Genomic DNA, 13,540 nt, shown 5'->3' with positions numbered 1-13,540 from the left:
CCATAGCTGTTCTCTATTTTTAGAAACATTGTTCTATCATTTTTGTCTTTAAACAAAGACCATTAGTTCTGCAAAGAAGAGCTCGGGTGGGACTGAGATTAAATAGTATATTGTCGCTCTAAGGAATATCTGTCTGAGATTGGAGATGGGCTTCCTGTCCTTACCAGACACTCCAGTAAGACAATCAGTATCTGAAGAGTTACCTAGGAAACTCAACCAGGAGATAGTTGCTTGTTATGGCCATTCTATAGGAAGAAGGCTCTTGTTCTCTGAAATAGTGGAACATTGAGTGTAAATCCACTCAAACTGCAGCTATCTAGGCTCAGAGTGGTGAGATGTGTATTTTGGTGCTAGTACAAAATATTGTTTAGGAAGATTTGCTCCCAAACCATTTAAGAAAGAAGAGAGTAAACCAAGCAGACTTGGTCTGCAAGATTTCTATTTTGTGTGTTGGGTTTAGAGAAATACTATGCAGATTCTCAATACACCTTCTGATTATGTAGTAATGTGGGGCATGTGTATTTTTTTAGGGACAGGACAACTACGGAAATGATAGCAACTAATCTGTTTGTTCTAGAATGAACATCTGCTCCTGCTTTCTCTCTCTTTCAATAACATTCTGAGAGAGATTACTTATCTCCCATTGGGCCAACTGTGTGAATTAATATATCTTCAAAACAAATAAAAACATCCCCTTGAAATAGATATGCAAGCTAAAAAGGAAGCATGTGGTCTGAACAGTGAAAAGTTTAGAAGGTCACGCAAGTGTATGCTGGAAAGAAATCATAAGAACAAAAAATTTTCTAAATCAAGTGTTTCACTGGTATTCCTCACAAACTTAGTTTTGATATCATGTGGTTCTATCTTTAGCAAATTTGCTTAGAGCCTTGTGTCCAAGTTAATTTTTCCAGAGCAAGTTTCTATCCTGGAAATGACAATACATGATATCAGTGGCATCTCTGGGTTATGAAATTTTTCCATCCTTTCCCCCTGAGTATCTGCTCTTTTCCTTCTCTAGGAATCAATAGACTTGGTTTCGGATTCTCACTTTGCAGTTGATTGTCTTTTTGGCCTAGCACAAGTCACTACGGCTCAGATTTTAAAAGATATTTAGGAATTGCTGTGCACAGCATTGCCATGCCTAACTGATTTAGAAGCCAATTTTGAAAAATGCTTTGAAGTCCTTGGATAATTGACTTCAGTGGGACTTAAACATGGGGGCTTAAATACTTTGGGGCCAAAAAGATGATGTGAGGTCATTATTGCTTTCTAGACCACCCAGCAAACACTGTTACAAAAGAACTTCAGGGTGGAAGTTAGGAATACTGTGTTGTCAGTACTGTTTAGAAACGTAATTGAAGAGTAGAAATTCTAGTTGATTTTGTTCGGGATTACAGAGCAATTTATTCCTTGCTGTGCTTCACTGGTGACTACATCTTCAAATTTGTGGAAACAAATAGAAGAAAATTTAAAGCATTCCTGTAGTATGATTGTTCAGAGGAGTCCTCAAATCTTGGTAGCTGGCAGCACCTCTGGTACTACTTTTCCTTTCATAATCCTGTTTTAATTAAAGTATGTAACATTTAAGCATATTATAACAACTGCATTTACCACCTCTGATTTTCATTGGCCTCTGTAAATCACAGAAGTTGGAGATAGAAAGGGCTTCTTATTAGATCATTCAGTCCACTTACCTCTGGGCTAAAACAGCACTGAATATAAGGGAAGGCTGAAAATATTTATAAATTGTGTACTGTATTATGGCTGGATTTGAGCTGGAGAGTCTATCCTTTTTAATCCGGTACTCTGCTAGGTAGGTAAAGTGGAAACCAAGGATAACAACATTTAAAAGCTTCGTAGACTCTTTTGGAAAATCACGTAAGTGTTTTTAAAAATTTTACTTAAGAACAGCTGAGACTTTTAATTACATATAGTGTTGTTGTAGCCATGTTGGTCCCAGGATATTAGAGAGACAAGCTAAGTGAAGTAATATTTTTTATTGGACCAGCTTCTGTTTGTGAGAGAGAGAAGCTTTCAAGCTACACAGAATTCTTTCTCAGGACTGGGAAAGGTATCCGAGGAAGAGGCCCTCAGGAAGAGCTCTGTGTAGCTCAAAAGCTTGTCTGTCTCCCTAGTAGAATGATTTTACTTCACTCCCCTTGTGACATTTAATTATAACAAACAGTTGTTATTGTTTTTGTAGTTTTTGTGGATACAGACTAACACGGCTACCTCTCTGATATTTAATTATAACAGACACTCTAAACAGTCTTTCAGTCACAGGCGTGTTTGTAAATTCAATTGCTATGGTGATGATATAACTATTTTAATGTTGTTTTTTGTAGCTGATGCTTTTTTCAAAGCTGCAGTGAGCATTGTTCCTGAAGTGCCAAAGATGATCAATATAGATGGGAAGATGCGGCCCTCTGAACCATTCCTCCTGGAATTCTTCTGTAATTTCTTTTCCACTTTATTAATTGTGCCTGTAAGTAACTTTAGCACAAATTGAAGTGTGGAGCATTTAATCTCTAACGCTTATAGACCAGACCCTGTTTTAAATTGAGTATTTCTTACATGTTTTTTTATAAATACTGTGTATTTTTAAATTAAAATAAAAAGAATATTCTGTTTTTATATATCAAAGCACATGAACAGTAGTTGAAACACAGTGTCCAAAGTTACTTGGTCACAGTCAGCATAAAACCCTAATCCTGTAGTTTCATCATAACGCACCCCATTCTTCAAAAGGCAAAAACCTGTGAACAGACTCTGTTTGACAGAGGAAGTGAATTTGAATCGGAGACTACTGAAACTGTCCTGCCAGAAACTCCCAGACATTCAGATCTGGGGACAGCTAGCTCGAATGCCCAGCTGATCTTAACTGAGAGACGAGAGGTTTTTCAGATAGCTAGGATCCAGAGTGCGTAAGTGTGTGCAGATCACTATTGCCCCCTTGAATTGTATCTGGAATTGAACAATGAGCCACTGGAGTCTTTGGTGCGCTGGTAAAATATGCTTTCTGCTGATAAAGGTGCTACGCAGATGCTCTGCTGCGTTCTGTGCCTGTCGTTTGAGTGCACTTCAAAGGTGGGTGGTGTGACGGGTTGGATCACAGAAACCCCCTTGGGAACTGCCAACTGATCTGCCAAGACTACTTCTGCCCCTGCTTTCCTGCCCTGTCAGTCTGGGACTTCAGTGCCCTACCAGGTTTGAGCCAGACTCGCTAGCCTGCTGCAAACCCAGACCCATGTCTGAACCATGTCCCCTAACAGTTGTAGGCTTAACCTGAAAGCAGCTTACAGAAGTGTTTTTGTTTCTAACACTTAAATGCCCAACTCCCAATGAGGTCTAAAATCCAAATACATTCATTTTACCCTGTATAAAGCTTATACAGGCTAAACTCATAAATTGTTCGCTCTCTATAACACTGATAGAGAGAGATGTACAGATGTCCCCCCCCCCCAGGTAATAATACATACTCTGGGTTAATTAAGTAAAAAGTGATTTTATTAAATATGGAAAGTAGGATTTCAGTGGTTTCAAGTAGTAACAGACAGAACAAAGTGAACTACTGAGTAAAATAGAATAAAACACACAAGTCTATGTTTAATCAAACTGAATACAGATAGAATCCTCACCAGTTCCAGAATGCTTCCTTTTACAGACTAATTTTTTTTTAGTCTGGGTTCAGCAATCACTTACACTCCTTGCAGTTACTGTTCTTTGTTTCAGTTTTTTTTCAAGTATCTTTGGGGATGAAGAGGCTTTTTTTTTTCTTTTTTCTTAAGACAGCTGAAGACCAAATGGAGGGGTCTTCCGGGGGTTTAAATAGACTTTCTCTTGTGGGTGAAGACCCCCTCCTCTCCCCTGTACAAAGTCCAGCTACAAAATGGAGTTCTGGATTTACCTGGGCAAGTCACATGTCCATGCGTGACAAATAGTTTTTACAGGTAGAAGCCATTGCCCACATGGTATCTTAAATTTTTCATAGTTTTAGATGCAAGAGGAGATCATAAGCTTTGTAATGATACCTTACAAGAGACCTTTTGCATGAAGCATATTCCAGTTATGTGTTTATAAGCATGTTTTCATAAAGCCTTATGGGGGGCACCGACCGTCACAGTGGGTACAGTGGTCTAATCAGGAAGTGACACAGACACAGATAATGGAGTCATGGCCCACGTCTGAATCAGTATAATCAGAGAAAAATAGCTGTGAACCTCCTACCTAGAGCAGCTAGATAAAGAGGCGGGAGCAGAAGGTACTTTATGCCACATGAGCCTCTTGAAACTCTAGAAACAAGGAAGGATCCAGAAGTACCCTAGATGGTGAACCTCTTTGGGACAGGGTATGTGCACTTCATCAATACGAGGGAGGGTCAGATACTAACCTCACCATGTTCTCTGGTTGTTTCAGCCAGCTGGCTGAAACAATCTTTATCTAGACTGTCTCAACCTGCTCAGCATCATCAGCCAGGTCCTTGGGAAAATATGGACAGTGTACTCTCTCTTGATTCAGTGTCAAGGATGCATTAAGCTGAGTGACATCTGCATATAGATGGTACTGCTTCCCAAACTACGTTTCTCTCACACCCCGATGGTTTCACATCCAGTACGTACTGAGCAGGAGGAATGAGAATAGAGCGCTGCTGCATCCGGCATTAAAAGAGCCCATTGTGAATGGGGGAAGATGGATGTGAAAGATTTTGCCTGTAGAAAGGCTGTTACAATTATTGGTGGTGCTACAGAGAAGTGTATTGATTCTTTGAGTTTAGCTGTCCTTCATGGGTTCAAAACTGAATGTCCATCACATCTGAAAGGTCTCTGAAGAGAATCCTCAGTGCTCTGCTAGTGCATGTTTCCACACAGTACTGGCATGGCACTTTTTCTCAGCCTAAGGGATTTACAGAACATTCCTTATTAAGCAATAAAATGACTTGAGCTATTGCGAACATCAGTGAGTATAAATAAATAAGTAAAAAGGGACCTTCTGTAGCACAGTTAGAAATATGAGCAGAAAATAAAATGAGATTCAGTTTGGGGAAACTGCAAACTATTATGGTATATCTGCATATTAGATTATTTCCCCAGTGCACAGTAGAAAGGAAACTTGGAAAGCAGTAATAATACCTAATTTTGTCCATCCTGTTGGTTAAACATCTGCATTACATAACCCTCACACAGTGGGTAGGATTTATGTAGATAACTGTCTCCAGATTAATTTCATTCTATTTTGCATCCACCATTTTAAAGGCTAGTCAGCTGCTTAATAGTTGGTATTATGAGTGAATCATTGAGTCTGTGCCATTAATTCCTTGGCACTAATAGTTCAGTGGTCCTGATGCTAAAAGCTGATGAATTTTGCCCAAAAACTCTTGCCTCCTTATGCCAAGAGGTTAGTGAAAAATAAGTGTGTGTATATTAAGTTGTTCATGATTCAGGAATTCAGCAAATTTTTAACACACATGAGTTTGTAAACTCATGAATGTGTCATATTTACCATGTGGCTTCAGCTATTCAGGATTACTTGATGAAAACAGGATTCACTTTTTAACTTTAAATCTGTTGATGTGTGGATTGCAAAGGAGGCTTTCTTACTATAGCAGGTTGGAAATTGTCTACATGTTCTCTTTTGTAATGCAAAAATCATATGTGACAGCTTTAACTTAACTATAGAAAGACCTTTTCCATATCCATTACTCTGAGTAGGTGTAGTAAGTTGTCTTCCCTTCTTCTGTGGTTTACAGGGTATAGAATGAAATTACAACCCAAATATATTCTCTCAGTTAACTGTTTCAGTGTTTAATAGTAAACTTAGTGTAGATTCTCATCTGTCTTAGGTACAGATATAAAGTAACTTTGCTGTGGTTGCACAGGACATCCATGACACACATCAGGGACTTGAACCTAGGTCTCCTGAGGCCTAAGCTAGTGCTTTCCCCATTGGATCATCTTTGCTCCCACAACAGAACTAAATCAAATCCATTTTGAAGACAGTCATCTTGGAAAGGCTGCAAGAGTTAGTAGATTGCCAGAAAAGACTGTTTTGCTACTAAACATAATGTAGATTTGAAGAAGAGCTCTGTGTAAGCTCGAAAGCTTGCCTCTCTCACCAACAGAAGTTCGTCCAATGAAAAAGATTACCTCACCCATGTTGTCTCTTTAATGTAGATCAACATTTTTGTAAAATCTAGATGTACACCAACAATAGAAAAACAATGCAAAGCTTTGACTATTATTTACTACTGTCCATTGTTATGAATGAGTTTAACCTTAGAAGTAGTATCATTTTAACTGGTGGTGTTTTCAAGTTGAGGATAATAATTAGGAACTGCCCATGGTGATGATTTTCCTTTTTGAAGAAGCAGACAGATTTTTACAAAATACTACAATTGCATTCCTTTCCAGGTTTTAACCCAGAGGCATATTTTACATGCAGATATAAGAAAGTTTGTTCTGAACATTAGCAATTATTACTGAAAGATAAGAAACAACAATCTTAATTTAATGATAAAGATCTAATGATGAAACCTATCTAAGTGAAGAAATTCAGAAGTTCCATTTTTACTATGAAAATGATAGCACTTTAAACACTGATAGAAACCACCCAAGTTATAACCAGGATAAAAAACCCATTTACTAAGCAAGTCTCCCTTGGGGCCCATGCCTAATTTACCACTTCTGAGGCTGACATTCTTTCATTTGGGTTAAAATTGGGCTCAGAGTGGAAACTCAGTTGCAACCTTAAATGTAGGCCTCCTAGTATCATGTCATGACTCTTGTCTTACTGGTTTTTTGGCCCTTCTCTTCCTTTTATTGTCTTAAAAAAATTTCTTTCCCTCCACAGTGGAACAGGGTTTTTTCTCCCACTTTTTCCGCTGCCCCCATTGCCCCTTCCCACTCTACCCACATGTGCAGCAATTTCACACAGTGTTGTTGGCCAAGCTGCTTTCTTTGTTTGCTCCTTGTGCTCTGCCAGAATCCATTGTGTCTCCCTGCATTGTATTGACTATGGAATGAGCAAGAGGAGTGGCTAGCCAGCAGTGTGTTGTGCCTCCATTGTGCAGGTGTGGCACTGAAGAGAGGTAACTTCAGAATTAAGTTCTCACTTGGGAAAATGGTCAGGAAGGAGCATGAAGTGTCCTGGCCTATGGCAGTAATTGGCAATGAAGGGAGGGCAGGCCCCACCTTTAGATCTGCCTGTGCAGAAAGATTTCTCCAGTGAGAGGCAGGGATTCCAGGGACTATTGTTTTCCCTGCTTCCATCCCCCAATGCCTCTATCCTGTCCCTGATGGCCTGTCCTCTGCACTCACTCCTATTCCATGTGGCTATCCTAGAGGTGCTGATATGTAATACCACCACATCCCAGCTCATTTTGAGGTTGGTGCAGTGTTGAAACTATTCTTAAGAAGAATTAACTGTTTCTAAAAGTTGGTGTGCTTCTAATTATTTCTTTTAATATTAAAAGGCCATTTCCATTCTGTAGCTTTGGTGCCTTCCCAGTGTATATTTTCTTCTAAGACTCATAATTACATGAGTAATATACTTGTTTTTGTAGTTTACTGAAATAATAGTAAAAAAAAAATCTAACTAGAGTGTGTAATTTTGGAAGTTCAGCTGTTAAGAAGTTGACAGCTAATTTTGTTTGCCTCCCCCTCAGATTAGAAAGCAAAGGATTTCAAAGCTTGTCTGCTGCGGCTGCCTAGACCAGGTTGATTATTATGGGTCAAAAAGATGTTATAATTTTCTCTTAGAATGTGTTTTAAATGGGTTTGCTAGGAAACACACTTCAGAAAAGTCATTGACAGCTTTAATTATATTGTATTTTGCTGTCACAGATGTTGCTGCACTTTAAAAACCCAAACCTCTTGCTGATTATTAGTCTGTCTCTTGGTTGTTCTTTAGGACCATCCAGAACAGGGAGTGTTGTTTCTGGTGCGAGGACTACTCAATGTGATCCAGGATTATACATGGGAGGATAATAGTGATGACAAAGTTCGGATTTACACCAATGTTTTGCATCTTCTCTCTGCAATGACTCAGGAGGCCTATATCTACCACATAGACAAAGGTAAACTGTGAGAGTTATTGTGGGTTCTATGCTCTACAGCATTATATCTATACAGTTCCCCTACTGCATTGTTTCAGTGACTTGCCAGAGTAAATGCTAGCTGATTAAAATTGAAGCAATATCCTTATACAATGGATTATTCTCCTGCACATATCTGTGTACTACAGTCTAGTTTGACCGTAAGAGATCATTTGGGTTGCTAAGCAGGTATCTAGGCCATACTTTAAAATATTCCACAAAGGGCATTTATACTTAATCTACTTGTTTCAAGCTTTATTTGTACAAATCCTGGGATTCCAAACTGGCTTTCTTCAATGGCCCTCATCAAACATTTTGTTGAGTCCTCCATGTATATGTTTTAATTAATAGTATCTTATTGCAACCCACTTGTCAGAGAGTGGTACGTCCTCCTCTGTGCTCATAAGAATCCACAGATGATGCAAGTCTGATTCAGCTCACAGTTGGAGAGTCTGGATCTTTAATGCAAGCTATAGAGACTCATCCTTTTAGCTCTAGAAGTCCGTGGTTCAGTCCCCAATGTCTGCTAAGACAGTGGCTGTTACATTAGTACAGGAATGATCCAACTCTATAAGATCTTATACCAGTTGAGAAGTTCTTCAGAACATTCTCTCTGTTTTCCCTCTTTTCCCTCACCCCAAAGGATCATAGTTAGTCATGGGTATTTTTAGTAAAAGTCATGGACAGGTCACAAGCAATAAATAAAAAATTCACAGCCCATGACCTGTCCATGACTTTTACTATACCCCTGACTAAAACTTAGCAGCTCCTGCATACTTCTCTCTAACTATTATAACTGCTGAGGGAGGCTCTATCTTATCCCTCATCTTTTGCTATGAGGAGTCTCAAGGCTTTATCTTTGACACTCTCTACTCTTCTCTGTTTTTATTCTTCTGAGACACCTCCTGGCTAGCTTCAGCCTTGGGTGTTACCTCTGTGCTTCTGTAACTCCACTCAATATCCCCAGATCTTGCATTCTGACCCCTTTTTATCTCCAATTTGTTGACCTGTCCTGTTGGCTCCATAACTTCCTAATGCTATGCCTGAAAGACTGTGTGCTGCTTTCTGGGTAAAAGTCAATTCTGAGCCTAGTTTTTAACTCTGCCAGTTCTGATGTAAGCCTACTGTAATGTGAATTCCGCACACTGCTGCAGTAAAAGCAGGAGAGAGAGGTTGCTAAAATAGGCTTGTTTGTTTAAAATCCAGATGTGAACTTGAGCATAGCTGGGTATGCTTAGGTGAAGGATTTTGTTTTGTGGACGCACTTTCCCACAGCTTGGGGATTTCCTGCCAGCTGCCTTTGTGAAGGCTTTCTCTGCAGACTGTCCATACCTCCAGGATTACTGCATTGTGGCAATGTGGAGATGGAAGAAGAAAATGACTTTTTCCAATGTGCCACTTTATTATTTGACAAGACACAGCATCAACCACCCAATAGGAGCATCCGCTGGTCGCTTCTGTTAAACTTCCCACTCTCCCTCTACTGGAATAGCCTTTGGAGTTCTGTTAGCTTTGGATTTTAGCTTTTTAGCCTTTATGGCTTCATCTTTTATTTTTTAAAGATCATCCTGAAGGCTGAACTCTGTTTTGTTTTGAACTTTAAGATCTTAAAACTCATTAGAAAAATTAAATATTTCTTGTAGTTAATCCTGATTAATTCTATGATATATAGTGAAGGAGACAAAAAGGAGAAAGTAAGACAACTGGCCCATCTTTTTAAGATCAAAGAACAAGTTTATAAGAACAGCAATAATTTTTTTTTCTTTTCAAAGAAAATTTTTAGATGGGTGAATCAGCCTGAATAATTATACAGATGACTAGTTAGTGCAGTTCCCAGTAGAAGTAAATAGATTTTTTTATATGAATCTCTATCAGAACTTTTAGAATTTGTTAAAACTATTTGCATTTATATGTTTAGAGGGTCTTTCTTTGTGTTTGAACTGTCAACATAACTTAGGCTTATGAACACTCTGCATGCATATATTATTTAACAGCTTTAAACCTCAGAATTTAAAGCTCAGTCCTGCTCTAAAATTCAAGCATGTGGGGACACATCTGATAAAATGATCTATTATGCAAACACTGTTACCAGATTTACAGGAGACAGACTCAAATCCATACATTTATGAAAGCAGGTTTAAGTGGTAGTATCTGTTGTGGGAATCGCCATTTAAAAACTACCACTGTATCCTGAGATTTCTTAATGGCAAACCTCAGATTATTCAAATTATAGTAAATGATCAAAACAGGTCTGTTAACATTTTTATCAACAAGTATTGCCACTGTCAGCACTAAGGAAAAACATGTCCCATATGGAGATACTTGCCCTAAAAATGAAATAAGTTTTGTTCTGATTCTGTTTTAAGCAGTAAGTGTTTTAGCCCCTGCAGTGCACCAAAGACTATCTGCATTGCATACTTCGACATGGAAGTCGAATTTTGTGGTTGCATCTACTACACAATAGTTCTTTCAGATGTACTCCAACTTTTCTCATCCTACTAAATTTCTTGTATCATGCTAATCTTGCAAGATGTAGAAACAGAGGGAGGCTGCCCCTCACCCAGTTGCTTGGAGTAGGCTGGTTTGGCAGAAGTTATCTGCAAAAGATCCCAAGTTTATCTTTTTAAGGTGGGGAAAAATGTGTTAGGGGATGCTCAAAGCCATCTTTAACTGAGGCTTTAGCTCTTTGTGATCATGATGGGACCAGTTCTATTCCAGTTGAACGGATGAAATCTTACCATTGACCTCATTGGAAGCAGGACCAGGCCTTTATGGCCATCCCTCTGTTGGAGAGGCCCCCAATTCTTTATGTATCTGCTTCCTCTCTTCATATGGGCTCCTCTGACAGTCTAACCATAAACAGATGGTGGGTTTAGAAGCTCATTGTCATTTTGTGGGATATAGAAACAAATATTCCCCTACTAGAATCTGAATTGTTATAGTGGAGACATGCTGGAGGAGAAGGGAAGAAAGTCATATTTTCCAGGCATTTAAAAGCAAAACATATTTTTTGTAAATGCAGCTGTGTTTGGATATGGTAATTCTATCTTCTTAAATCATTACAGGGGAGATGGAACAACTAGCAGAAAAACCTTTCCATGCGTTGGATGAGTTCCAGTCATTGGACTTGCAGTTCTCTGACTTTGACACTTTGGACAACACTGAGGCATAATAGACCTTTCAGTAAAGAGGAGCGATGCAGTTAGTGACAGCAAAGTTTAAATCCTATTTCAAGATTCATATAAAGGAAAAGAGAGGCCCAGTTTCCCCTTTAAGTGATATCTGCACTGGTTTTCTGCTTCCTACTTTCTAAACACCTATTTAGGAAGGGTTGGCTTCTCTGAAAAAAAATTTTAAATTTTAAAAGTTGTGATAAGTTACAAAAATTCTGATTCTGACAGCGATAAAAAAGTTGCTGCAAATATAGTCTGCTGCGCAAAAAAGGCTAAAATGTAGGCAGAGAAGAGTGTCCTTTGTGGATTGTAATTGCTTGCGGTTTTTACACCTAGACTCTAAGATCTCACTCTGAGAGTTATATATTTATTTATGTGATGGTTCCAGCTATACAATGAAAAAGTGAGGCTCAGAGTGATTAAAATGTTTGAAAGTGTGGTGGTGAGTTAGTAACAGCAGTTGGAATGTAACCCAGATACCTTGACTTTTGTCCCCTGCTCTGAGACTGTGCTTCCTTCTGATGTTATGCTGATTTTCAAACAAAGGCAGATCTCAGATAAATCCTTGAGGTCTTCTGGTGGATGGGCTACCAAGAGAAAGTCATCATCCATGACAAGATGTAGTAGCCTAGCAGGAAGTTTACAATTGGGCCAGTATGGAACATGAGACTGTAGTGAAGATTTTCTTAGTCTCTTTCAGACTCCTTAAGAAAGTGAATATGATCTTGTCTTTTTCCATTCATAAAAGGGGCAGAATAACACTTACCTATCTCTTGGGGATGTTCTGAAGCTTAAATGTTTATAACACGGAAATGAAAAATGCTATATGAAGTAGTTATTTTCCCTCTTACCCGGGGGCAATATTTCTATATCTAGACAGGATCATTGTGGTTATATGGATTTCTTGGAGTGCCTTGTACAAAGAGAGAGAACTGGGGATCAGAAGCTATCGGAATGATTGTGAAAGATGTCTGGGGGACATTGGAATTTTTTAATTCTCTTGGAGATTTGATTTATTAGAAATACCTAGATTTTGCTAAGGAAGAAAATTAAAATCAACAATGGCAGCAGTTCATTATTCCCTCAGTACCTTCTTTCCTGCAGATCATAAATAAGTGCATACAGATTATTATGTAGTCAGTGGAGAACTGTGACATGAAAGAGGATGATGCTGGATATACACAGCCAAAGAGGACTGGCCAAGACTTGCTGAGAATCTTTAATCTCATTCTGCATCAACAAACATGGGACTGTCCTCTTGCCCCTGCTGGTTTGTTGCATTAAAGATGCTGGTGGATTTCTGAAATGAGTTCAGCTTGCAGTGAAATAGCTTTCATGCCTGACTAGGTGAAAATACCATTCAAATGGCGGCAGTCGCAAGTACAATTAATATGGAATCTTTCATCTGGACTTAATGGATTTTTTTTCAGCCATTCTCCGACTTGTAGATGAAATTGTTATAAGATCCAGGGCTACTGGCAATTAAGAGGTTTCCAAATCCAATGCAAAATGGTGGGCACTTGAGTATTAACTCAATGGGGAGTACTGACTTCATGTGATGGAACAGTTTTCCTGGCATCTGGAAGAAGCACATACATAAAATGTATCCAGGTGTTAAAATGTGTTTTATACCAAATAGACCTATATTCCGATTTAGATAATCACACATTAGTACTTGTTAATGCTAGTATTTACCCAGCATGCTTCTTCCAATACAGATTGGTTTTTTTGGCACTTTATCCATTCACCGCTTCAGAATCCGAGCCGTGTGATTCCCATTGTTCTTGACTCTGGAATTTGCCACGCATATACCTCATGCCACTGAGGAGGTGTGCTGCAGAATCTAGGTTTTCTTGACATTTGCAAAGTTTGTACCAAACATGAGCTGAATGTAAATCAATGCTGTATTGCTTTCCTGTATGCAGACAAGCAGCCTGACACAATAGCTTGAAGAGATCTGAATTCACAAGGGTATCAATGTGTTAACTCTGAAACCTAGTAATGGCAACTTAAATTTCATCATTAACTATCTGGCTGCTGCTTACTTCAGCTTATAACTGAAATATCCAACTAATGCACTGTAGTCATTGTTGAATGTACTGGTGGGTGGATAATAAGATACACTACTTCAGAGGTTGGCAACCTCTGGCATGCGGCTTGCCAGGGTAAGCACCCTGGCAGGCCGGGCCAGTTTGTTTAGCTGCCGTTTCGGCAGGTTTGGCCAATCGCGGTTCCCACTGGCCGCAGTTCGCTGTCCCAGGCCAATGGGGGCGACAGG

The 13,540-nt window shown here is 39.0% G+C and overlaps 1 protein-coding gene across 3 annotated transcripts in view; it reads left to right on the top strand.

The window, feature by feature from the left end:
- Positions 1 to 13,540, top strand: part of VPS35L (VPS35 endosomal protein sorting factor like) — a 115,849-nt gene that overhangs the window by 83,610 nt on the left and 18,699 nt on the right. For all 3 annotated transcript variants that reach the window (XM_050968718.1, XM_050968719.1, XM_050968720.1), the window contains 2 exons: positions 2,346 to 2,485; positions 7,906 to 8,071. In XM_050968718.1, the coding sequence (XP_050824675.1) occupies positions 2,346 to 2,485; positions 7,906 to 8,071 (306 nt within the window). The remainder of the gene's footprint in view (positions 1 to 2,345; positions 2,486 to 7,905; positions 8,072 to 13,540) is intronic.

This window comes from Gopherus flavomarginatus, chromosome 9 (assembly GCF_025201925.1).
Source record: "Gopherus flavomarginatus isolate rGopFla2 chromosome 9, rGopFla2.mat.asm, whole genome shotgun sequence".
NCBI classification, from domain to species: domain Eukaryota; kingdom Metazoa; phylum Chordata; order Testudines; family Testudinidae; genus Gopherus; species Gopherus flavomarginatus.
The sequence above is the reverse complement of the archived record's forward strand: the minus strand, read 5'-3'. Positions and strand labels throughout refer to the sequence as shown.